This window comes from Camelus ferus, chromosome 4 (genome assembly GCF_009834535.1).
Source record: "Camelus ferus isolate YT-003-E chromosome 4, BCGSAC_Cfer_1.0, whole genome shotgun sequence".
Lineage (NCBI taxonomy): Eukaryota > Metazoa > Chordata > Mammalia > Artiodactyla > Camelidae > Camelus > Camelus ferus.
This window is the reverse complement of record NC_045699.1, coordinates 19446218-19473762: the sequence shown is the minus strand read 5'-3', so window position 1 is coordinate 19473762 and position 27545 is coordinate 19446218. Positions and strand designations below refer to the sequence as shown.

At 38.5% G+C, this 27545-nt stretch overlaps 1 protein-coding gene across 3 annotated transcripts in view; it reads left to right on the top strand.

Annotated features, from left to right (window-relative positions):
• The window catches only part of ADAMTSL1 (ADAMTS like 1), an 825910-nt gene that overhangs the window by 500487 nt on the left and 297878 nt on the right, over positions 1-27545 (top strand). For all 3 annotated transcript variants that reach the window (XM_032477631.1, XM_032477630.1, XM_014555590.2), the window contains one exon: positions 3068-3113. In XM_032477631.1, coding sequence (XP_032333522.1) covers positions 3068-3113 — 46 coding nt within the window. The remainder of the gene's footprint in view (positions 1-3067; positions 3114-27545) is intronic.

Here is a 27545-nt window from a genome sequence, read left to right as displayed (position 1 = left end):
TCATGCACTGCCATGTTGATATCCCATTTGACTGATGAGGAAGCAAAAACCCTGGGAGGATGTGAGGTTCATGCAAAGAGAAGAGCAAAGTCTAGACCCAGATGATCAGACACATCTTAACTCAGATGTGTTTCCATTATCCCTTCCAGGGAGATAATGTTAGGAAAAGAAAATAAAAGGAAGGTGAAAAACCTTAGTGTTTGAAGGTCTTTATGATTAATACGAAACATTTTTTTAAAAAACAAGAAATCATCATTGTATCTCCCTTGGCTTAAAACCTTCAGTGGTTCCCCTCTGCCTATTGCAAAATTCACGATTAGAAGGTTTTTTCAGCTCCTGCAATTTCCCACATAAACCCAAACAACAGAACTGCTTGAAAATGTGCTAACACACTGTGTATTTCATTCCTCTACATCTTTGTCTACAGTTTCTTCTCCACATAACTGTAACTCTCTTTTGATATCTATTATACTTGTACATCTATTTCACACAATTTATTTGTTAGATGTCTGCATAATGCTTACAATATGTGAGCACTGTTCAAAGTACTTCACAAATATTAACTCAGTTACGCCTCATAATAATCCCAGGAGATATGTGATATTATCCCGTTTTACAGATGACAAAACTAAGGTATAACATCTCAGGAATAGGGTCAGGAGTCCAGAAAAAAGATTCTGGCTTCAAAGTGAGTACTCTTAACCACTATACCCTATCACATATACACTAGGAATTTCAAAAATGAAAACCATCTCACAGTCAGCCAACACTGATGTCTAGATGGCTTGTTACCAAAGCCCTCCAGGTCATAGAATTAATTACTTTGTAAATTTACCATCAACTGGAGGCTAGCTCTCATCTTTTTAAACTCAGAAACCTGAAGTTTTCAGCGTTCACACCAAGAACCTAGCTTCTCTTGGAAGTGGTCTCACAATGACGAGATTAATATTTCAAATTAGAATGCCAGTTATTAATTTACAGTGAGAAATAGAACTGTCCATAGCATGGACCAGAATACCCGTGTCAGCATGGCAAGCACAGTCTGCCCCTTAGCAGGCATGAAAACAGACCACTCTTGTCAAGTTGCTTGATCATCATGGCATTGGAATGAGGGGTCCTCCTGGGAGGAACAGAAAATTCATTGGCATCAGCTCAGTTAGTGTGAGTGTTCTCTCTGGTGATGGCAGCAGCCTAGTCGATGGGGCCAGAAGGACTTGAAGTTCATTGGCCCTTAGCCTGGGACTTTGCTGGGCTGGGCACTCACAACCTAGTATTTCTTTCATTCTCTTTTTTTCCCTGTGATTTTAATGCCTGGCTAGCCCTTTCTTTCCTTTGACACATTCTGTTGTTTAATGAATATTAATATTGTCAATCTGTTTATAGTCAAGTCTTCAAGCCTGGGACCTATCTCCTAAGATAGCCTTTGTGTAACTGTATTTTCAGATGACAGTTTTTTTTGATAATAGTCTTAATACCTAACACAATATCTAGCATTTCTTACACTGAATTATAATTATATGAGTAATTTTCTAAATAGTGAAGATGAAATCATATCCATTCTTCTTTGTATTCTCAGAAGTAGATGTATTGCCCAGCACATAATAGGAGCTCAATGCATGTGTGTTGAGCAAACAATGAATTAGGAGGCAGTAAACGTCATGGTTATGAGTATAAGCTCTGAAGCCAAAGGGCCTGGTTGCAGATCTCAGCTCTACTCCTTAATAGTTGTGTAATTTTGGCAAGTGACTTAACCTCCCTCAGCTTCAGTTTTCTCATCTGTAAAGCGGGTGTAATGATAGTACCCTGTCTCCCAGAGTTCTTGAGAAGAGCATATAAATTAATACACACAACACACTTAGAAATGTACCTGGAATTCCATAACTATTAGTAGTATAATCATTCTCTCAGAATTTCCTATTATATTTCACTTGTCTTTTTTTAAGTATGAGTTATTTTTAAAAGAGCAGAGTACCACTGTTAAGTGTCATCATTGAATGGTTAATCAAAAATTAATGGTTTTGTTCAGAAGAGTTGACTAAAACTGGAAACTCCCATGTATTACTGGTGGGCGTACACAGTGGTACAACCTTTATGGAATGCAATTTGGCAGTGTTTATCAAGAGCCTTATAAAAGTTGATTCCCTTTAGTGCAGTAATTCCCCATCTAAAAGCTTATCTCTCTTGAAGACATAGTCAGAAACTTGGATAAAATATATGCGTGGATGTTGTTTATTGCACTATCATTTATAAAACCCCAAATTGGAAATTACTTACATGACAAGAAATGAAGGAATGATTTTACAAATCATATCATTTGATGGAATAGTATGTAGCTCTCAAAATGATGTCTTTAAAGTTATTCAGAAGGGTGGGAAAATAGCACCAAAGAATTTTAAGTGGAAAAAAACAAGCTATAAAGTGGAAAAATTACATGTATAAATGATGTTATTTCCTCCACACTGGAAAGAAATTGATAAATCAAAATAATAGTGATTATCTTTAGATGAGACAACTATGGGAGATTTTTTTCCTTTTGTGTCATATTTTTTTCTAAAACCTCTACAATAAGCATGTATTTTAGAAATGAAAATAAATCTTTAAGAATTATGACTCTTCATATCCTTAAATGTAATTTTAAAAGACATGTAGAATATTAAGTCCAATTTTTATCATATTCAAGATCTAAGTTCTATTAGTGAAATCTATCTTTAGTTTTGTACTAGAAACAATTGAGAGAATTCATTTAATGTTAATATTTTTGAGAAAATCTTGCATTAAAATTTATTTGATTAAATAAGAATTCACTATAAGCACTTATTCTGACAACTTCTGAAACAAAATGACTGCTTAGTTTCAACCCTCATGGAAGAAATCAATTTACATACGCAATTTCAAGTGTACTCAACTTATCACTTGATAGTAACTCCTCTAAGAGCATACTCAGAAAGAGAGGCTCTTACAGTAGGATTAAGAGGAAATTGTTTTTATAGGAAAACAGCTCAAATTTGGGGGCTTTCATAGGTAGTAATGAGTTCTTTTTTTTTTTTTTTTTCTTTTTGTGACCTAGGAGCTGTGAGGGAAGAAATATTCGATATAGAACGTGCAGTAATGTGGTAAGTGTTGAAGTTCTGTGATTGTGATAATGTATTTTTAAGCATTGAGTAGTAAGTAACCAGTTTTATGTATCCTGAGCAGAAATCAACCAGTTAGTACTTCACCAAGGGTTATTTATTTCACAGTATATGGATTATGCAGGTCAAAAAAGAGGTATTTTTAATGTTCCTCAATACGAGCATTTAATCATTTGAAACTAACTAGACCATCTCAAAAAAAGGATTCTCTGTATTTCACTCTGCTTTCTGACTTTACATCTAGGTCCCCTGAGAACAAGTAAGAGGAATGATAAAAGGTAAACCACTTGGATATCATGAAGTAAATATCAGTTAATCAGACTCAGATTTGACAAATTCATTTGTTCAACAAATAATATTCAGTGCCAGCTGTGTGTGAAGCACTGCACTACTGCAAGGATAAATAGCATGTGGTCACTGTCTTAAAACATCTGTGTTACAGTAAGGAAAGTAGAATGAGAAGACAGATGTGCACATAACCACATTCTAGGGCAAAATATGACATGTTCTAAGAAAGGGATGATGTTCTTATGGGTTAAAAGCAGAAAGAAATCTGAAGGGTCTTCAAAAAAGAGGTGATTTGAGAGAGAGCTAAGGAGCTAGGAGGGCTGCGACTGGCCCAGGTTGGGTTGGAGGGGGTGACAGCCAGTCCAGGAGAGGAGACATGAAGGGCAACTTTGGAGATGGAAACGTGGAAGGTGTGTTCAGGACACTAATTTGAGGGGGATTGTACTTCTCGGTATGGAAGAGAAGAATTGAAAGATATTTTGAGGTTGAACAGATTTGAATGTGAGGCTTTCAAGTTTAGACTAGTCCAGTGCACAATGGAGGCTCATTGGAGGTTGTGGAGTGAATGTATGATATTGCAGAGTTCAACTGGAAGCTTAATTCTGTGGTGATGCGAGGGATGCACTGGAAAGGGAAACATACTGGGAGTAGGAAGTAATGAGGGCTTAATCCAGGAGGAAATAGGTATAAGACAGATCAAAATTAAAGTCTCTCTGCAAGACTTAACAAGCTATTTAAATTAGAGACATTACAGTGATGAGGTGTGAATAAAGGAAGCAGAAACATAGACATATTTAGGATTCTAGTACTTTCTGATCCCTCTGTTAGAGCAGCTTTCTTTGGTATCTACATGAAGAGCATCTTTCTTATTTGGGCCTCAGCTCAAATACCATCTCCTCAAAGAGGTTTCCTTGACCACTTTATCTAATATGATTGTCCCACTGCCCAACCCCATCCCTTACAATAGTCAATCAATCACGTTTTACTTTTTTTTTTTAGTACTTATATCTACCAAAATTTATCCTGTTTGATTACTTATTTGTTTTCTGTTTCCCAACTCTAGAATGTAAACTCCAGGAGGCTAGAAGCCTCATTTACCTTGTCCACTTCTTTATCCCTTTATCCCCAGTGCCTAGAACTGCTGACTTACTTATATTAAGCATACAGTAGGTATTTGTTAAATGCAGAATGAGTACCAGTCCTCTGGAAGAATGGTGAATGTTATTATCAGAAGTACAAACAATGGGGGGAGGATATAGGTCAGGGGCAGAGTAAATTAGGTAGGTAGACCTAATTATCCACCCCCACCCCCGCCAAAAAGAAACCAAAAACAAAAATAAAAATTTTAAAAAGAAGTACAAACATTGAGAGGAGCTTTAGGAGGGGAAAATAGTAATTTTTATTGAGAGGCACTGTTGAGTTTAACTTACAAGCTGGACTTGTAGGTGTTATATTCAACTAAGCTGTGGGGGTTTGGATCTTTGAAAAAAGAGATCATGGCTCAAGTGATAGAAGCATAAATTAAGAAATACAGAATTTGAAGATCTGATAGCAGTTTTTAGGTAGAGCAAATAGAATGATGAGAGGAGGGACCCTTGGCTCTTGGGTGCACGGCTGCATTCAGAAAGAAAAAGGACATGGTGAAAAAGAAGCCATACGAAGCACCACAAAAGAGGTAGCTGAAGAAGTAAAAGAGAAGTTTTGGAGATGCACTGTATGATAAATGCTGCCAAGAGGATGAAGTCTGAAGAAAAGGCCAGTGGGAGAGCATTTTCTCCTATATGTTAGGAATGAAATCAAGATCACAGTGTGTAAAGCATATTAATGAGAAAATGGGTAGAAGCTTTTCACAAGTGTTGACAGAGACACTTCATCATTTGTAGAGTTACAGAAGGGTGGGAAGGCTGTTTTTGTTTGTTTGGTTTGGTTGGTTGGTTGGTTTGTTTAGAGATCCCTAGGAGATGAGTTGATCTGGAAGGAGAGGTTGATGAAATGTGCAGATAAGGGTAGACTGGATGCCACACATCCCAAAGCAGACACTAGGTGACAAGAGAAGGAATCATGAGCAGAGAAAAGGACATACTTTCTATTCTTAAATAACAGAAACGAACAAACTGAGAAAGATGGGGTGGGGATATGAGAAAGCTTTCGAAGAAGAGAAAAGTTGAGGCTGCCTGTGATGGACAGGCTCACACTTCTCTGTGGAGAAGTTTTCTCAGTCCTCTTCTGCTGTAGTGAAGGAGGGAAGTCAGACCTGGGAAAGTCAGCATGAAGGCCTGGCACAGCCACTGGGGAAATTGAGTGGAAGCCAGCAAAGCAAAAGAAAAGAATTGTTGGCAGCACAGAGGGCTCCACTGAGGCTAGAGAGTGTGTTCTTATAGAGAACATGGTCAGGAAGGTGTTAGGACGTAAGTCTGGCATGCACTGAAGCAGGCACTGAGATGCACTGAAGCAGGCATAGGGAAAATGGACAATGGAGGTGACCCATGGCCAGAAAACAGATGAGATGGGAAAGATGAAAATGAATGAACAGGGTATGTATTTTAAATGTCTGACCAGGGAGAGCATAAGGAACTCTTATGCTCAAAGAATGCTTGATAATTGGGAGTGGAAGTAATTGTTCAGTAGAAAATTTTGCCTAGTCTGTTTCTCCCTTTCCATTTAGAACACTGCGTACCACATAACACATCCATGTCCTTATCTTCTTCACCACACATGCACCCTTCACTCAACTGTCACTTGATAAAAAAGATCAAATAGCTGTAGTAGTTTTTTTTTCCTTAATTAAAAAAAAAATGGTTTTGACCAAGTTTGTTTTAGTAATAGTATGAAACAAAAATTATGATGTAAATACACTTCAGCTCATTGGGTTTTTTTTTTTAATTATCCCTTTTATTGTGGTGATATATATTATGATTTTTAAAATGATGTTATTAAAGAATCTCCTTAACTTTTATTCCTTTTCTTTCTATCTTTTAGAATAGTAGAAAGGGTTCAGATTATCCTAAGTAGATGAATGCCTAAAGCATAAAGTAGATGTCTGTCTACTCTTTCCTTAAAGCTCTTCAGAAACAGCCCACAAGTTCCTTGCTATCATGAGCATTTTCATAGACAGATGCTGGCTAGGACTGACCTAACATTACTTAAAACCCATAGCACGAGTCAAACTCTTTTCAGCTTGTAGAATCACACTGACACTGAATTTTTTACAAGAACCTAGAGTCTTCCAGTATTTTGATGCTTTCTTCCCCCCGGCTTTTGGCCATGACAGAAGCAACATTGCCAAAAAAACAAATGAAAATTTCACAAGAAAGAATCTTGTCATAATTTTTGAAACTAAAAAGTTCAGAACAATTCAATTAAATATTCCCTTTTCAGATACTTGTTTTGGAAAAACCTGAGGGCCTCTTGTTAGCTTAGCCTCCAGGTCACTCCTTAATCCCTGGACAATTTCCTAGGGCTCTTCTGAACCACTTTTCCGCAAAGATTCACCCTCTATTTCTAGTCTTTGAACTTGCTACACATAATTGTTCTTTGGGTTCTGAAAACATCTCCTCAGATTCCCAATTTCTCTGGCTGGACTGAAACATCAGCTCATACACTTTTGGGTTATATTGTTAATCATTCTATAAACAGAATGTATCAGTATAAGAAAGTTAAATTTCCCCTGTTTGTATGATTCTGAGTCATGGTACATTCTTAGATCATTTCCAGCTGGTCCAAGTAGACTATTCTCATTCCTAAGGATGTAGTTCATCCAGGCCTTTCCCATTGGACAGTCTCTGCTCTTTTCTGGGAAAGTGGCAAGGCTTTCTCTCTCTGTCTCTGAAAGGAAAGGCTGAGGGCACTACAGGGGGAACAGCAGCTGTGAACTAACAGAGCAATGAAGTGGGTTCTTGGGTCTCAAACCTTCCCTGGGCCCCTCACAAAGCTATCTTTATGTCCCATCTTCCTGTTTTTTCAAATGAAGCCTCAAATCTTAACCCCTTGATCTTAATGAGGCATTTTTAATGGACTTCTGAATCTTTTAGAGGAATACCATGTTTCTAATAAACTGTTTCCTTGTCATTGTCCTTCATCTTCACTAGAGCTAGGATTTAGTTGACAGAGGTCACAGCTAGCAACCTAATAAGCCAAGGTGCCTGCAGTAGCTGGCGAAGCTCTTAAGTTCTTTGTGGAGACTGTAATACATCACTGCAACACTTTACTGTTCTTCAAAAAATAAGTTCTCAAGATTACTGCTGGGAAACCACATTTCTGTATCTCTTCTAGAATTCTCAGGGAGCAATCAGAAGTGAGGGGGAGGTGGGTGGGCAGGGATTTCTGCCTTTTGAGGGATGGTTGAAACAACTAAAAGTGTTTATAGCACACAAAGACAAAATATCGTTCATTCGTTCCAAAAATTGTTGAGCACAGAATCTTTCACAGTACTGAGGTACATTAGTGAATAGGACCAAGACCTAGTTCTCCTGAAGCTTTCATTCTAATGGAGGAAACCAGATTACACAGGAGCAGACAGACAAGTTATTTAAAGGGAAAAATAACAGGTACTGATCAGTGTTCTGCAGAGAATTAAGTGATTTGTAGCTACTTCCAACTGGAAGATCAGGGAAGTCCCCTTGAGGAATGACATTTGACTGACAGGAGGGAATGAGCTCTGTGGACATCGGAGGAAGAACAAATCAGAGAGGAGGAAGAGCTACTGCCGAGGCTCTGCAGGGTGAAAGAAGACGGTATGTTCAAAGAAAGGATAAAGCCTAGTAGAGTTAGAGAAAGGGGTACAAGGGAAAGAGAGTATTAGAAGATAAAACAAAAGAAAGCCAGAGGTAGACAGGAGCTAGATCATGCAGGATGTCATGGAGTGCTATAGTTTAAGTGCAAAAGGGAACTAATGAGAATTTTAAGGAGTGGAAAATTGAGTTGGATTTAGGATTTTAAAAACTAGGTTTGTCTGCAGGTCACTCTGGAGAGAGATGGAAAAGAAGAGAGTCGAAGCAGAAATGCCAGTTAGCAGGCGATTCCAGTAGTTTCGATGAGCACTGATGGACACTTGGACTGGAGAGGGAATGCTGGGAAGATGTGGGGCATATTTTAAAGGAGGATGTCTTTTTCTAAGCCACTTGGCTTCATCCTCATTTGCTACAATCTGCTTTTCTGGTCTCCAGTACTGTTGCTCTGGAATGTCTTCCAACAAGAGATGTAGCAGTGGCTCTGATGGCCAGAGAACAGAATGATCTTAGGCCAGTTGATCACTTTTGGGGGTCCTCAGTTTCTGCACTTCAACAAGGAGAGGGTTGAACAACATGATCTCAAAGATCCCTTCCAGCTCTAAAATCTGATAACTCTTAAAAAAAATAGTTATGCCTGGGTTATACTAGATTTGGATCTGAATGTAGACCAGTGAAGATACCTATGTTGGTTTAGTGACTGGCAGTACTGTGGTGAGAGATTCCCAGCTGGCGGTATAGTAGAGTCAGAGCAAAGAGAGCCAGCGAGGACACAGGCAGAGTTCTTGTCTTTGCCTCAGACCTTGATCACCCGTCTTAGCCAGTGATTCTCATCATTGGGGTTGTAAAGCTTCATAGCTTTCATGGAGTCCTTCACATGGATTATTAATGGTCAGTATAAGGCAAACTCCCCTTTGAGCCCTATGTCCATTTTTCTCCTAGGGTCTTTGTACAGAATAAAGTTGTCACATTTGGTGCTTTATGTCAAGAGTCAAATAGTAACTCATGGAAGCAATGAACATTCTGCTACACACTTTTCTTGGCCAGATTTTTTTTTTTTTTTCAATTTTCTGGAACAACATTCAGACCTGTGAAATATCCCTGGAGTCTAGACAGATGCTGTAGTAAATAACAACTTAGGGAGTCAGTCCGTGAGCCTAGGCGCTAGGCCATTTTCCAGCCAAGAGGCACCTCTAAGATAGGAAGGAAGATAACTTTCTCATAATCCAGTCATTATTCAACAGCTGAAGATAAGGCATTGTGCTGTTTTTCAGGGCCATTTATTTGGTCACTTGTTCACTTATTCATTCTTTTGTTTAATTGTTCATTTATTTAACCAATATTTATTAAGCACCCAAATCCTACTCTGTGTTAGGGATGTTAGGAGTTGCTGATATCAATAAAAAGAAGCTATCTGCCCTCGGGAAATTAGGCAGGGTCTTAGTAGGAAAGACAAATACACGTAACTAGCTAATGTGTGACAAACTCTGTGTGTGGAGATGAGCACACCATGCTAAGAGGTCATGGAAGGACCTCATCTGATTGTCTCACTGCTGTACATCCAGTGTCCAGCATGAAGTGTAGACACCATGCTTCTGAAACTGTGTATAGGGAACACAGCAAGCCCCCAGGGCTGCAGGGGGATATTTTAAATATTCAACAGAAACACGGCAATACTTGATGTCTGATGGGCACTCTGTAAACTCCCAGGTCATGTTGTATTTTTTCCTATGATCTTTGCAAAGTTGCTTTGGTGAAAAGCAAGTACTTTGGAAAGTCAACATGGGATAGAAATTGAAGGTGACATTTTCCAATCTGATTTTCGACTTTGAGAAGGGGTGCAGTGCCCCACAGGTACATACATCCCTTCGGTGTGAAGATGTGGCTGTTCACAAATGAAGTAAAGTACTATTTCTCTTTCAAGTTATAGGGTTTTTTTGTTTGTTTGTTTGTTTTCAAATGGCCACTGAGTCGTTAGGAAACAAATACCCATTAAGTTGTTTGGACCTAACTACTTAATACATGGAACTGTTAGTGTTCCTTTTGGGCTAGAGATGCCATGAGAAAGATTCCTGAGACATTAAAAGGACTGTGAACAGATGTAGCTTGGCAACGTCTATCACACAGGAGGTAGTTGTTCAACACATGTAGTGAGTGAATGAAAGGCATTCTAAGTAAGGTGACATTTGAGCTGAGCCTTTCAAGATAACGGGCTATAATGAGAAAGTTTATGAAAATAGGAATAGAAATTATTCAAAATTTCTACCTTAACCTACTATGTACCAGACACTTTCTAGGCACTGAGGCATAATAATGGCAGAGAAAGATAAGGCCCCTGTTCTCATGAAGCTTATAGTCTAGTAGGAGAAGGCATGTACTAAATCAGAACATCAGACCTCTCTGGCATTGCTGCAGAATTACAATTCCCCTTCCTTTGGATGAAGTATAGAACAGACTTTTACACTGTCTGGTCCTTAGGCTGGACAGTTAGTTCTCTGTCAGTGACAAAGCTTACCAGTCTTTGTTTCCAGACAAACACTTGGTTGGAATTGCTGTATATACTCAGAAACCTATCCCAAGGGACCAATTAATATTCCCCCATAACAAATCTAGAACAAATGTAGAATGAGACTTAATGACGTATAGGGCTTTGTGGTGTGTGTGTGTTTTCCCTTTTAGCTTTGAGAAGAATCACCGTTGCTGGAACACATTTTCACAAATACCCAAATTTCCGACTTGGGCCACAATTCTTTTTATTTATGCTGAAATTAGATAACAAAAGAAAATAACCTTTAGGAAGTAAGAAATGATCAATGACTTTTTTCCTTTCTCTGAGGACAGAGGCCCTCCCCAACCTATGCTAACTGAGCTTTGGCCATCTTGCAAATGAATTCATCTCTACATGCAAGTACACAACATGCCTTGTGGATAACTGGGGGTTGATTGGGCTTCAAAACACATCATTTCTTTTTCAATAGTTAAACATGGAGCCTTCGGAATGATGGTTGAAATTATTTGCAGCCATTACTCTGGAAAAAAAAAAACCCTCCTATTTTATGACTGTTTTATCATTTGTGGCATAAAGAAATAAACTTTTTTTTAATGATTCGCAGATCCCTTTGTTGGGTGGATCTGATGGATATAGATCTCTTGGCCGGGCTTGTTACCAGGCAGCCAGCCAAGACCGGGGGTGGGGGGTGGGGTTCCTCCCCAGCGGGTTAGGACCTTCTGCTCTGCTTCTCCCCTAGGTCCTCTCCTGACTGCTGTATTTTTCTTTCTTAATGCCTTTTCTGACATGTCTTCATTGGAGTCTCTCTACTTTTCCTTTCCCCTTAATGTGTTCTCGGCATCTTATTCTCCGTCTCAACCTCCGATGCTCTGGGAGTGGCGGGAGGTAAGCACGACCCTGCGGGGAGAACGCGGGCTCAGGGTCTGTGCTCCTCACTCAGTCTGTGTCAGGCGAGCTCCTCAGTGTCTCACCGCCTCGATTCCCTCAGTCATGAAGCAGAAGCGAGAGTCATGGTCACTTGAGAGTCTTCTTCTCCAGGAATCACTGCAGTCATGTCAATACACGGGAGACACTGAACAGCAATGCGTTATAATTCCTTCTTCCACCTTACCTTTGGCAAAGATAGTTCAGTGATGGTCTTAGAGAAGACAGGGCCTAGTGAAACCGCCCCTTACGGTATCCCAGCAGCACTGAACACTTTCTTCCAGGGCAGCTGAATTCTACCGACAAGGACACTTTCACTCTTGTCCACAACTCAGGGTGATAGGAAGAGCTCCAACTGTAGGGGAGGGTATAAAGGTAAATAGATTGATAGGACACAACTGGCTTCTGTTCCTTGGCATCCTTGGCATACTTAAAAGACCATAGGAGATATTTTTCCCCCTAAGTTGATCATAGTTTTTTCTAAGCCAGCATCATCACATGGAGAATGTTAGAGGGAGGGCTGGCAATACTTGTAAACGGACTTTACAAGTATAAAGTGATAGGAGCTGGCTTTTCTGAACAGAAGAATCACACTCAGAGGTCCAGTTGGTGCTGACTGATAAGAAATCAAAGGGCCTTGTATCAGAGTTGTGTTCTTTGCACTTAGATCGATAGTAGGAAGCACTGGCTTTCCCAAGGCTGTTTGTACGCACCAAAGGCCCGCTGTGTGGTCAGCCCTGAATCTGCTTCTTTCAATATTGTCAGGATCAGCTGCCTTATTGAAACTTTCTGAGGAGAAAGCTCAGCAGGAGCTTTTGGCAAATGTGTGTCTTACTATTAATGGTACAGTACTAGCTTGATAGATTTTTGAAAGAAAGAAAAATCCTTCATCAGTCAGCTGACAAAAGAGGATTCAAGGCTGAAACCATCGTCTTCTGTAGTGTGGAGACTTCCTGTATAGGTAATAGCAGCTCTGAGCCCATTTCCCAGCAAGTTCCGTGACCTTGGCAAACAGCTTTAATCTCTGTGTGCCACAGACTCCTTATGGAAAATGATTGGAACATTGATTGTACACCTCAAAGGGATCCTGACAGAGTCACAGACTTGTAGGATGTTAGAACTGGAAAGAAACTAGTGTATTTGGGGTATCTGTCATGTGCCAGGCATGGTGCTAATAATGATTTTTCATTCCCTAATTCTTTTCATCCTCACAACCACCTTGAAAAGTGAATATTACCCTGATTTTACAGATAAAGAAATTTGTCATTTAAAGAGATGAAATAGTTTATCTAGGTCACAGAGCTAAGAAGGGCGCCGCACGTTTTGAATAATGCTGAAGCCCGTAACATGAGACTGTACTTACGTAGACAATCTAGACTCTTCATTTAGCAAATAACAAAACTGAAATATGAAAAGCTTAAAAGCTCATTTTTACAACATACGCTTCTTTTAAGAAAATAACATTCAAATAAATTTACTGTAGCAATTATAATTCTCCAAGGCGAGACGTATATGAACTGCTAAGAATTTTTAATGTGTAAAAGGGAAGACAAACCCAAGAATCCTAGTTGAAAGCAGACCAAGTTCCCTCCCCTTTGAGCTCCTCTGCCTGTCAAGAGGATATAAATTTATTGAGTCAATACTCCTTAAAAATCTACTTTCCCAAGTCCTAGTTTCTGAATTGCATAAGATATATGCTGGCCTCTGGTGACCCAGATAGAAGCTTAAAGCGGGAATTTGACAGTAACTTAGAGAGAAATTACTACTGCAGCTCATCCCTTGGCAGAGCGCCCCGTGGAATGAAACCAAACCCGCTGCCGTGCATAGGTTGCTAAACGTGCAAATACTTGTCTCCACTCAGCCTGGTTTCCATGAGACTAGAAATGATAGGCAGCAGCAAATCTTCCAAATAACACCAAGATGGGCTGGAACTCAAGCTGTATAAACTCTTACATGTTTTTTCCCGCTGAGAGACCACTCAGAGACCTTTGTGCCGAGTCCACTGCGCTAGGGTCATTAATTAGTTAACTCGCTTTTGTAGGCTGTTCTGTGTCTAGGAATCTTCTCCATGTTTTACTTTGCATTTTAACCACTCTCCTCCTTTTCAGAGGAAGTTGTGAAATTTTTAAAGGTTATCTTTGAGATTTGGCTGTGTTTTTCTTTATCATCTTACTGTGAGCAGAAGCTCCACATGGTTCTTAGAGGGTATTTCATTCGGTTTCAAATCCAGTTGAGAGTTTTGGGTGAAATCTAGTCATCACTGAAGGAGGGTTAAAGAGGCATTCGTTAGGTTTCATTTCTGTGGAATCTCAGGGTACAAATATGCTTCAGAACTCACTCAACACCGGTATCCTAAAATGTACCAGCCTCTTTTTCCCAAGCAACCTTTCATTACAAAACCTCCTTTCCTTCCGAAGCTGTAGCTTCAGAATATATCATGACATTTTACAAAGTATAATTTCTAACTTTTTAATTTTTTGTTTTCTTTCTTTAGAATACTACTGGGAATTATTTACTGTAAATTGTTACAGATACTGGAAGTAATTTAGACCAGCCTCTCAATCCTTTGTAGGACTATAGTGTGATAATGACTTCCTGGGTGGGTACCTTAACATGACTCCTGGGAGATGAAAGCTAAACAGTCAGGTTTCCAGGTCCATTACCTCTGTTTCACCTGGAAGAGCTCTGCTTTATCTGCTTTATTGATTAGCATCCTGTGTGAGATTCTTTAGGGGGAAAAAACAGTTGTGCTGCAATAACAACAAAAAAGAGTATGAAAATTCCTACTTGATAATATCCCTCCTAAGAGGTCTTTTAGATTCTTCCTGATGATTTCTAGGGGAGAAAATAATCCATCTTACATATTTTTGGTACAATGCTAATTACCAGGAGAATGTTTCTTATAACAAGCTGATGCATACCTTCCTATTACTGTTTAATTCAACAGATAGTTCTTGACTATGTGCAAGGCATTGTGTTAGGAGCAGCTGAAAATAAAAAGACTTACATGAGAGACTGTCTACTCTCAAATGTTTTGAAATTGGAGGCAGGAAGACAAAGGCACAAATCCAGATATTTATAAGCCCATGGAGAGTAAGTTGTGAAAGAAAGGTATATGGAAAGAGCTAAGAGGACTTCTAATCAATCTGTTATTCCCTCTATTTCCAAACAAGCGACAAGGAAAGATAAAGTAGAAAATGATAAAACAGTGACACAGCTAGGGTCAAAGGCAAAATTGCAACGTCCATGGACCACAAATGAAACATAAATACATAAATGCAAGATAGTGAACAGGGCTGACGTCAAAGGCTTTTTGGCTCTATGACTGGAAGGAAGCACAGATGAGCAGCATCTCAACCCCTGTGGGATAACAGGGAGTAAATTTATTTTATACAAGCAGGGGCACCGGAGCCAGGTAGAGAACTCCATGTCAGTAGCTTGGAGGACCTGTCTGTGTGGAGAGAAGCTAAAGACGTTTTTAAAAATATACCTACTGCCTGGAATGAGAGCCTTACCTGAAGCTGTGAGTCCAGAGTGGCTGGTAGACATAGAGGCTCTCGGACATCATGAACTGCAGCTACCAAATGACACTTTAGCTCTGTGCCTAGACTTGGAATTTCCTCATTATGGATTAAAATCCAAAATCCCAGTCTAGTAATATGACTCTGAACATGGGGGCTGTGTGAAAAATGTGGCAATAATTCTCAAAACTATTAGCAGAGACAAAGATGGAGAGAAAAAAAAGAAAGTAAAGCTACATCTTTTCATTAAAATAAACCTAGAAATAAAAATTCCAAAGCACGTGAAAGAAACCAGTACCAAGAAAGCCAGCAAAATTAACATTCACTCCAGATAAAAGTGTATGAAACAGTTTGACAAAGATTTTTAAATGGATACAGTCAATGCTCATTATTTGTAGGTTCAGTCCATCCTGAGTTATTCACGGACATGAGCAGAGGGGCCCCAATTTGTTTTTGTTTCTGTTTTTGTTTTTGTTTTGAAATGTAGTTGATTGACAATGTTGTGTTAGTTTCAGGAGTACAGCAAAGTGACTCAGCTTTCTTCAGGTTCTTTTCCGTTATAGGTTGTTACAAGATAATGTAGTTCCCTGTGCTATTCGGTAGGTCCTTGTTGTTTATGTTTTATATATAGTAGTGCATATATGTTAATCCCAAATTCTTAATTTATCACTCTCCCCTCCTTTCCTCTTTCATAACCATAAGTTTGTTTTTCTATCTCTGTGTGTCTGTTTCTGTTTTATAAATAAGTTCATTTGTATCATTTTTTAGATTCCAAATAAAAATGGTATCATATGATATTTGTCTTTCTATGACTAACTTAGTATGATAATCTTTAAGTGCTTCCATGTTGCTGTAAATGGCATTATTTCATTCCTTTTTATGGCAGAGTAGTATTCCATTGTGTATAAATACATACCACATCTTCTTTATCCAGTCATCTGTTGATGGACATTTAGGTTGTTTCCACATCATGGCTTTTGTAAATAGTGCTGCTGTGAACATTGAGGTGTGTGTATCTTTTCGAAGGACCCAAATTTTGAGTTGCCCAAGGAATGCATTCCCAGCTGAGGTAGAACAGGATGAGACTCTGCCTTTTTGTTTTGGCTCTCAGACTCAAAACAAGTGAACCTTTTACAGTCTATTTAGTGGCAAGTGTTTCACATTTTTGCACTTCCTTTGGGGATTTTACTGCTATTTAAAATGACCCCAGACACAGTAGTGAAGTGCTGTCTAGTATTTTTAAGCATAAGAAGGCTGGGAAGTGCTTCTGGAGGAGAGTGTGTTAGATAAGTTTTATTCAGGCGTGAGTTAGAGTGCTGTTGGCTGTGAGTTCAATGAATTTTAATGAATCAGCAATGTATTTTAAATAGGATATCTGTAAATAGAAACACATAAAGCAAAGCTACATATTGCTCAGCTTTGTCGTGACCAGAAGCCCAAAGGAACTCTATCTCCCCTAGGAGCAATGGTTAACAGATCACTAGTTCAGTGTTTGCATCAACTTTATAGACCATAACTAGCACGAATAATGAGAAATGGCTGTGTGTTTAAAAGAAACACATTTGAAAAGTGGCTAATAAGGATCCAACAAGTGAGGGAGGAAAACCGGGTAGAAGTGAGAATAGATGGACAAAGAAAAAAAACTATTAGAAATTTTGCAATAAAAGAATGTAGTGATTGAAATACAGATTTCAAGAGAGAAGATAAGTCCAGACTTATCACAAAGAGAAAAGTAGTGAATTTGAAGATAACAGTTAGAAATTTATTCAAAATACAGCTCAAAATTCCAGAGAAAGGTGATATGAAAGAGCTGTTAAGAGACACAGTCAGTGAGTAAAAGATTCCAACATGTGTGTGAAAGGAATTTCCAAGGAAGAGAATGGAGGGTATGACATTTAGAATATTCCAGAAAGCAAAAGAGACAAGAGTCCTCAGACTAGAATTGCAGTAAAAGTACTGAACTAGAAAAATAAAAATACACACCCAGACAGATCATAGTCCAACATCAGAAATAGAGTCCATCATTCAAGGGAAGAATATGAAAAGCTATTGGAGAAACAGCAGATTACCTGCAAAGGAATGGAAATTAGATTAATGGCCAAAACTTCTGGTCCCAGGAGTCTAGAAGATAATGAGCTAATATCTTCGAAGTGTTACTGAAAAGTAACTGTCATTGTAGAATTTGGTACCTTTCCCTGTTGACCAGGAATCCAGACAAAATCAAAACATGTTCTTAATTGACACATTATAGCTGACTGTACTTCAATAAAAAATAAATTAATTTTTAAAAAAGCATATTCTTATATACACAAAGACTGGAGAGTTCACTACCTGCAGACTTTCAGTAAAATAATTAATACAGGATGTATTTCAGAAAGAAAAAGGTGGACCCTAAAACAGGTGGGCATATAGGAAAACACTGATGAGCCCAAAGAGGTGTATCTATGTCTGCATGCATGTTACATTACTGCCCTGCCTTAATGTTCCTGGTTCTCTTTTTCTAATGAGAGGAGTAGACTTTTCTAAGCCATTGATTGGGCATAACCATAGAAGTAGCTTTGGCCACTGAAATGTGAGTTGAAGTGATACACATTACCTTCAGAATGAAATGATTAAGGGTCAGTTTGCAGGTCTCCATACTCTGCCTTCCCCTGTAGTACTGACCAAGGAGACTGTGTTCTGAAACCCTCCTTCTCCAAGGGTGGTTTAGGGACTGCACCATCAGCATTCGCTGGGCTCCTGTGAGAACTGGAGAAGCAGGTTCCATCTCAGACCTGAAGAATCAGAATCTTCACTTTAACAAGATCCCCAGATGAAGGATCTGTACAGCAAAGCTTGAGAAATACCATCCTATCAGATAGTACATCCTCTCTCATCTTGGGTACCTTAGTTACTCTATAGGTAAAGCTGCTCCAGACAGTCAGAGATTGCATGAGTAGAAATAAGTCTTTGTGCTGATTTGGAAGTTTGGAGATTGTTTGCATTTTCAGAATCAGCTAACCTGTCCTGACAGCTATAGTCAGTGTGGTAGGCAGAATTGTCTCCCAAAGATACCCATGCCCTAATCCCCGAAATTTGTGAATATGTATTATGTTACATAGCAAAAAGGAATTTGCCAGTGTAATTAAGGTTATAGACCTTAAGACAGGAAAAGTAGCCTGGGTTATCTAGGTGGGCCTACTGTAATCATGTGAAGCCTTAAATGCAGAGCTCTTTTCTGTAACTGGAGGCAATAAAAGATTTGGCAAAAGAAGTCATAGAAAGCCCAAGCACAAAAAGGATTTCATGTGTATTACTGGCCCTGAGATTGAGGTGATAGCCAAGGACCAGAGAGAGGCCTCCAGGAGCATGATGGCCTCCAACTAACAGCCAGCAAGGAAAGAGGGCCCCTGTCCTACAACCCCATACAACTGAAGTTGGCCAACAACCCACTTGAACTTGAAAGTGATTCATCTCCAGAAAGGAACTTAGCCCTTCCAACACCTTGATTTTGCCCTTGTCAGAGAAGGTCCAAGCCAAGGATCCAATTGAGCCACACTGTACCTGGACTTCTGTCTCACAGAATTGTGAGACAATCAATTTGTGTTTTAGGCATCTTAAGTTTATGGTAATTTGTTAAGGCAGCAGTAGAAAACCAATATTGCTTCTATTTCGTGTTTGTGTATTAATAGCATTTCATTGTTTAGCATGCATTAGAATCTTTTTTTGTATTTGGAAAATGATAGAAACACAAAGTTAGATTTATAGAAAATTTAAGTTGAGATGTTTATTTTAAAAAATGAAGTATCCATTAAAAGAGTAGAAATGTCATCTGTAGTCTCCAAACTAGCAGAAGAAATACTAGAAAATACAGAGGAACTTACCATTGTAGTATAAGTTAGAGGGAAAAAAAGAATCAAAGAAAAAGGACAGTAAACAAAAAATGCAAAACAACCTAGTGCTTGTTCAGACTTGACAAGATAATGCCAAAGTTTGCTATAGTGATTGCTTCAACTCACACCCCCACTAGGATTATACACGTTTTTGTTCCATATCCTTGCCAATGCTTGATATTATATGACTTTTTAATTTGTGTCTAATCTTATGGGTGTACTTCTTGGAATATACCCAACTTGGTCATATATATATTTTTACATAGCATCTGGTTTTGGTTTGCTAGTATTTTGTTTAGGACTTTTGCATCTATGTTTATGAGTAATTTTCTTTCTTCATACAAACCATATCTGGTTTTGATAGAATGAACTGGGAAATGTTCTCTCCTTTTCTAATCTTTGAAAAGGATTATTTTAGAATGCAGTTGTGTGTTCATTGCATGTTTAGTAAACTTTGCTTGTAAAATCCGGAACGAGGTTTTTGTCTTTGTGGGAAGATTTTTAATTACCAATTGGATTTCTTTAAAGGCATACAAAATATAGCATAGGGGGCAAGAGAATGAACTGTGGAGCCAAACTATTTAGGTTCACTGTCAACTTTGACCAATTAGCTATGTAAAAGTCATTTAACCTCACTGTGCCTCAGTTTACTGATCTGTAAAATGGGACACATTTTTGTTGGTGTGAGGATGAAAGGAGTTGATATATATAAACAAGGTAGGACAGTGCCTGATAAATAATCAATTCTATGTACAGATTTACTTTTATTCTGTTTCTTGTTGAACAGCTCTTTTTTTTTCTCTTGAATAGTTTTTTTCTAGGACTTTTCAAATTTATTGGTTTAAAGTTAGTCATACTTTTTTTTCTGTTACTATCTTTTTAACTGACTATCTGTAGCTGTCTTCCCTTTTGTATCACTCATAGTGTGTGTTTGGAATTTCTTTTTTCTTGATTGTATCATTTTATAAAGTTTGTTGGAAGTTTATCTATTCTTTTAGTCTTTTCAATTAACCACCCTTTGGCTTTGTTGAGTCTATGGTCTTGTATCTTCTGTTTCATTGGTATTTGTGTTACTTTCTTTCATCGACTATCTTTAGACTTACTGTACTTTTTCTGATTCCTTAGATTTGATGCTTAGTATGTTAAATTTCAGCCTGTCTTGTTTTCACATGAAAACATTCAACAAAGTACTCCTCTGGTTACTTTCCATAGTGTGACAAGAAGAATTTTCATTATCATTCAAGTTCTAAGTAATTTTAAATTTCCAGTATGGTCCCTTCAAGTCATAAGTTATTTACAAGCCTGTTTATGAATGTGTAAATATATGGCAGTTTAAAAATTATCTTTATTATTCTCTAACAATGGCATTGTGATTTTTTTTTAAATGATCTTTTCATTCTATTTCTTTGAAGTTTCTTGAGCTTGCTTTATGACCTAATACCCATGTGTTCTTGGAGAGAACATGTATTCCCTGATCTGGGGGTGTAAGCTTCTATTTATATCAAGTATTCTCAATGTGTTTTTCAAATCTCCTACATTTTCAGTCATTTTTTTAACCTGCTTGAGAGAAGGATTTTAAAAATATTACACTTTGTTGTTTAATTTGCCAGTTTCACCTTGTGGTTTGTTTGGAATTATTCGAACCTGTCTTATTATGTAGATACACATTTTAAAATAGTTTTATCTTCCTGGGGAGTTTAACCTTTATTCATAATATAGTGACCATCTCTATCAGTAGCAATGGTTTTTGTTTTAAATCTGTTTTTATCTGATATTAATATAGCCAATCCACCTTCATTTGGTTAGATTTGTCTCATACATCTTTTCTGTTCTTTTACTTTCAACCTTTCTCTACCTTTAAGTTTATGAGTAGCCAGTGTAAACATATTTTTTAATTCCAACCTGATGATTTTTGCTTTCTTTGTTCTATTTGCATTTGTTATGATTACCAATAATATGGATTTATTTCTACCATCTTGTGCTTTCTATTTGTCATTTTTTTAGTGTTTTCTTTTTCCTTTCATGCCTTCTTTGAACTATTGAGACACTTTTTCTTTAGCTTCTCCCTTTGCTGCTATTAAAGTCATACATCAATTTCTATTCTTTCAGTGGATATTCTAAATGTTAATGTGTGCACTTAAAGACTAAGGTTAGGTAGCATGTATATGTATATATGTGCCTATCAAAAAATTCAAATCTTTTAGAAATTTTAACACTGACTATTCTCCTTCAGACTTACGAGCTTTTGTTGTGTTTTAGCTCTATATTTATTAACCCCACAGATTTGATATTTTATATAATCCATGCTTTATACAGTCATCTCATCTTTATTGTCTCCGTAGATTACTTTGCATAGTCATTGTTTATTTAGATATGCTTTAAAATATTCCATTGTCTTTGATCTATATTTTTTCTTAAATCATAGATGTCTTTAAAGTTCATTTTTTCTTCTGTTTGGAGTATATCCTTTAGAAGTTCTTTTAGTGAGGGCTCAGTGAAAATAAGTGCTCTTTGTTGTTTTTTGTTTGTTTATATAAAATATCTGTACTTACTTCTCTTAAAATGTAGACATGCTGTGAAAATGATTCTAGGTTGGCAGTTGTCTTTGCTCAACACATTGAAGATAACTATCCACTGACTTCTAATTTCCGTTTTTTGTATTGAGAAGTCAGTTGTCATTCTAATTCTTCCATCGTCTTTTCTTTCTTTCTTCTTTTATGATTGTATCTTTATCATTGGTATTCTGCAGTGAGCTACGATCTGTGATCTGTGGAGGAACAGATCATTGTTTATCCTGTTAGATTTTCAGTTGACTTCTGACCTTGGGGATTTGTGTTTTTAATTATTTCCAGAAATACTCAGGAAATTATTTTCTCTATTTAGTCCGTATTTTTTATTTTGCTGTTCATATTTTCTATATCTTTGTCTCTCGGTCCACAATTTTATAGTTTCTTCAACTCTTTTCTTCCATTCAGCAATTCATCTCCCCTGCTGTGTCTAATACACTTTTTCTTCCACCTGTCAAATTTCTCATGTCACTTATATTTTTCACCTAGGTTCTATTTGCTTCTTTTTAAAATATAACAGATTCTGCTTTCTTTGCTTATATTTCCACCATTCTTTTTAAAAATTTTCTTAAGCACTTTATACTTTCTTATTTTGTATTCTGTGTCTGATAATTTCACTATGTGAACTTTTTGTAGGTTTGATTTTCTTGTTTTTGCCATCTCATGCTACCTTGTTTCCTCATATGTTTTGTGATATTTCTGTGTATTTCCACAGTTTTTGGAATTTAAGAGAGAATTCCTCGTAGCCTGGATTTACTTGTGTACTTTCTGGGAGAATTTATGTTTGTTTTTGAGGGAGGTGATGTTGAGATGGGGTAGTGATCAGTAATAATCAAGACCATTTTAAACTAAATTTTCGACATTGTGCAAATTGTGTCCTAAACTCTCATGAGTCCTGTTGTTAGGAATCCTGAAAGAGACTACTGTCTCCATCCTTAACCCATAGCCAAGCTGAGACAGGCAAGTTTCCTTATTATTTCCCTTTGTGAAGCTGAGTAGGTTTTGTTTTATTGGTGTAATCCCATTTTATTTCTTAAATAAACTTTATTTTATAGCAGCTTTGGATTCACAGCAAAATCAAGCAGAGAGCACAGATCTCTGATATTCCCCCTGCTCACCACATGTATAGCCTGCCCCACTGTCAACACCCTCCACCAGAGTGGTACATTATTGCAATCAGTGAACCTGCACTGACACATCATTATCACTGAAGTCCATAGTTTACATCGCGGCTCACTCTTTGTGTTTTACATTCTATGGGTTTGGACAAATGTGTAATTACAGGTATCCACTATTGCAGTTTTATACAGAATATGATTGTTCCACTGCCCTAAAAATCCTCTGTGCTCTACTTATTCATCACTCCCCCTCCCTACCCAGAAACCACTAAACTTTTAACTGTCTCCATTTTCTGGCCTTTTCCAGAAGCTAAGTGGTTTTTTTTTTTTTTTTTTTTTTTTTCCTTTCTCTAGTTTACTCTTTCTCTAAGGGTTTTCCTTAGAGTCTTGGCATCATGAGGGGATTTTGATCCTTTTCCACAACTTGCAGTCTATACACTTTATCCCTTGTTTCCTGCTCTTATAGGCTACTAAAATAGAAAGCTCTAAACCACCAGAACCCAGCAGATCCCTTTTGGACATCCATCAATTTCCTCTGTGAATTTATACTTTATCATTGGTTTTGTCTCTAAGGAAACTTTCTTGCCAGTTTAGCTGTGCATTTAGCATGTTTTTAAATGTTATTTTTACTTAAATGTAGTATTTTTAGGTGTTCTGTAGCAGGAAGCTTCCTCAAAGTATCTTGTTCTACATATTGTTGCATATGGAAGCCCCTTAACTCAACCCTTCACAGATACTTACTTATCATCAAGTTTGTACCAAGCTGATACTAGGCCTGTGGTAAACCAAGAATACGATACAGCATGTTAAGTCCAAGGGTGAAGGAATGTACAGGATGCTATGGTATCTCAGAGGGAGCTGCCAGAGGAGGACACCAGGAAGTGATACTTAAGCTTTAAGGAGTCAGCCAGGTGGATACAGGGAGGCCATACTGGATAATTTCAGCTGAAGGAGCAAAGCACTGAGAGAACGGCAGATGTTCTAATGTGAATTGTGGGCTGGACGGGGAGAAGTGGGGAGATCTGAGGCTATAGAACAGGCAAAGCTAGGCCAGCTCCCTGCAGAAACCTGCTGAGGTATTTGTTGCGTTGTCACACCATACAGAACAAGAAGAGCAGACTGAGCCAGTTGCAATACTGAGGGCACTCAGGGAGAGAAACAGTTTCAGCAGCCCTTTTCCTTCACTCCTTTTCAGATTCAGCCTTGCCTTAAAGAGAGACAAGATAAGAAAGGTCCAAAACTTACCCTCCAATTTTGAATTGTCTGCCACTCTGTCCATAATTCTGTCATTAGGATAAAAGCTTAATTCATGGTCTCAACACTTATCTTCCCCCTTTACATTGTTCGCATCGTGAAGGCAGAGAGTATATCTGACTTTTCACTCTAGCCTAGTGCTGAGTTAAAGTTTCTGTGTTTTGCAAACACGTGCAATTAACAGCTGTTGGGAGTGATAAAGCAGAAAGCGTTGTTATTCACCCAAACCTTACTGTAGATAAGTTTGGTCCATTTGCTTTCCCCTTCCTCTTCCTGAATCAAGTACAGCCCTCTGAAGGAAATGTAAGTTTTATAGGAAGAAGAGAGGAAACTCAGCTTTGGAGCCAAGTGCTCTTGAGGACGAGGCTGGAGCTTAGAGGCCATTGTGCTTAAAGTTTCAGAGGACAACCTGAAAACCCTGGGTTTCAGGGCTCAGCAACTATATGTCTCTAATTCTTTTTTGATTTCTTAAAATACGTCCATAGTCCAAGATCAACAAACTGAGAAGCATGAGCACATATGAACAAAGCGGAGTGTTGTCATCTATTCAACTTATAACCCAGGAAATTTGGCACATGATGTCATTTGATTAGACTCATATGTTAAGACATTCATTTAAGTCTCTTTAATTAAAATTTAAGCAACCAAATAAAGTAGTTCTAGAGGCAGGAAGGCTACAGTAAAGGCAAAATTCGGTGAACCAGGCACTGTCTCTGGGTCCTCTGAAGTTCCCTAGAGTGTGCAGCTCTCCCCTTCGTGGTGCTGGGAGTAAGAGTAATACCTGACGTGTATCGAGGGCTTACTGTGCCAGTGCAGATGTAAACGTTTTAGTGGTAGTATCTCATTTATGTCCCTTTTGCCCATAGAGCCACCATATGGCAGTGCCCGCCACTTTTAGGCCAGGGTGAATATGGAGACCCTATGGAGGGGTAGAATTTTTCTTTTGTTTAGGAGCTGGCACCTTTCACTGTGTTCTTATAGTGGTGCCCAGCAGTCTGATTTATGGCTGCAAATTTGGAAGCTGGTAAGAAGAGCATTAAAGGAGCACTGACGGACCCATCCTCTTGCGCAGGAGGAACGGGAGGTCTGGGATGTAGAAAGAGGAGGCAGAGGTAGGATTAGTGACAGAATGAAGGTCCTCGACTCCTAGGAAAGACAGAAGGAGGAGATTTAGACAGGGAACTGGAGATATATAGCAAACAGTGTAGGTTCCGCTTGACCACAGTAAAAGGAAGGGTGGATGCCTTCTCTGGCTATGTAAGGGAAGCTTTTACTCCCCTACAGAAGAGCTACGGGGAAGGGGGGCCTCCCTTCCTCCCAACTCTGCTGCCTGACACCACTGAGGAAGAAACTCCCAGCCCTGCTTCTTTTACTTTTGGCTTTGTTCCAATCCCATGGCTTTCAGATTTTCTAAGATAATCCCACTTTCAGTGATTTTCTTGGTGTTACCGTATCTATCCTCAGTCTGACATTTGATCTGGACACTATGGCCACCATACCCATTATGAAGCTTCCAGGAACCTGAGGAGACTTCTTTTAAAGGATCCATTTATATAGTAAACCATGAACTCGAGTGTCTGGAAAAGGAATTCTGATCTAGAAGTCGGAAAGAGGTGAGGGAAGGGAGAAAGAGAGTCATTAAACTCTTGATTGTTTTATGCATGGTGATCCCACTTCCTTTCCCTCATTCCAAAGTCTGTAAGGAAAGACACAGCTGATCTTCCCTGGTACCATGGACAAGTCTAAGGACATCTGGTTTCCTCTCTTTGGAGAATGTGACACGAGAGAACATCCTGTCTGTTTCCAGGTTGACTTGTACTTATGGTCAGGGTTAGAATCTACCATCCAAAGAGGAATCCAGCTTGAAGGAGGCCCTATTGCATTCCATTGACTGGAGAATAGATGTCTTTCTCCTTCACCCATGAACCTGGAACCTTCTCCCAGTTGGAAAGTGGCTCCACTCTGAGTATAAACTTGAGTGAACGGACTGGATAATAATTCAAATAGCAGCCTGATGTCAGCTTTGCAGGAACTAACTCAGGGGAACCTTAAGTTGTGTGCTATAAAAAACTTACCGAAAGAGTGCCCAGAGGTATTTCAAGTACTCAAGTACAAAAAAGTATTTCAAGAGATGTTCATGGTACTGTATTACATGCCTCCCAAAAGTAGTATTGATTAGACACACTACCAGGAAAACAGACAGCTGTCAGGACTCAGTGACAGCTGAAAAGAAGTTAAGCCTGCAGGCAACATTAGGCAGTTTCTTACAGACTGAGAGGGAGGGAGAGGATGCTAGGGTTCTCTGAATTGTCTAACATGGTACTAAGTTTCCCCCACTATCTGAAAGCAGAGCATTCCTATGAAATCTTTTCTAAGTTGAAATGGCTTAAAGTGAAGAAGCAATGACCTTAGGACACATCTTGCTAACAGATGCACAGAATAAATCGAGATAAAGCATGGATGCTCACAGATTCCGTTCAAAGTTATGGTGTCTTGATCCTGCAATGCTGAGGGTTATTCCCGGGGCAAGGAGCTTGGTAGAGCCACTTTCCCTGCTGGGGGTAGATGGCTGGGCTCGCTGCAAAATAAATGCTGAACACAATTTTTGCTTTTCACCTTTTTTCATAAAAGCAAGAATCCTCTTCGAATTTCTTTCGGTTAGTGAAAACAGGAATGAATGTAAGGCCTTTCGTAAAAGCAAAGTGGTATAAAGCAAATTTCGGAAAAGCTGGGGATGCCTGTATTTATCTTTGACTTGTTCTGGACAGTGTCTTTTTCCATTTTTCTCTAAATGACTAGCATAAGCACCACGTGTTCCAGAAGACAGCTTCTGTCTCAGTATTTGCTCCTCTGTAATATATCAAGCTTTCTTATCTTTCCCACTTATACATAGAAAAGTAGTGAGCTTGTTATGCAGCAGGCCCCAGCAGTAGTAACAGGTTAAGTACTTACATGCTGGAATGTGTCCCTTGTACTAGTCTTTCCTTGAACTTGACTCTCCACCACAAGTATTTTGGTAAATGCAATCCAAAAGCAAACAAACAAAAAACTGCAGAATTGTGTGCTTATAAAATGAAAACATATGTTGTGGTCCAAAAAGGATTACAAATTATCACTTCAAATATGCTACTTTGGGTGGGGGTGGGGTGGGGAGAACATTTATTTTAGACAATAAAAAAGTAAAAAGTCAGAAATGCTGATTTAAGAAAAGATACTGCTAAATTGGAGCTCATTCAAAGAAAAGAGCTAAAAATAATAAAAAGCCCTCAAGGGCTAAATATTTTCAAAAATTGAGAAAATTCAAGAGTATAACATGACAACAACCAAGTCCTACAAATACATCTAGGGAACTGGATTCCAAAAGTCTGCATTGTTTTGTCGACTGAAATAAATGCACAGCCTAAAAGTTGAGAGTTACGTTTTGTTTGGCGGGAGGACTTGAGCCAGGATGACAGCCTCTCAGATCGCTCTGAGGGACTGCTCCAAAGAGGCAGGGGAGGAGCTAGGATCCATAGGAGCTTTACAACAAAGATCAGGTAGTTGGAACAATAAAAGATTACTTGTTGTCTAAAGAAAACCAGGCATCTCAAGTTAAAGAATTTAGTGCTTTTCTATGTATGGGAGGAAGTAAACA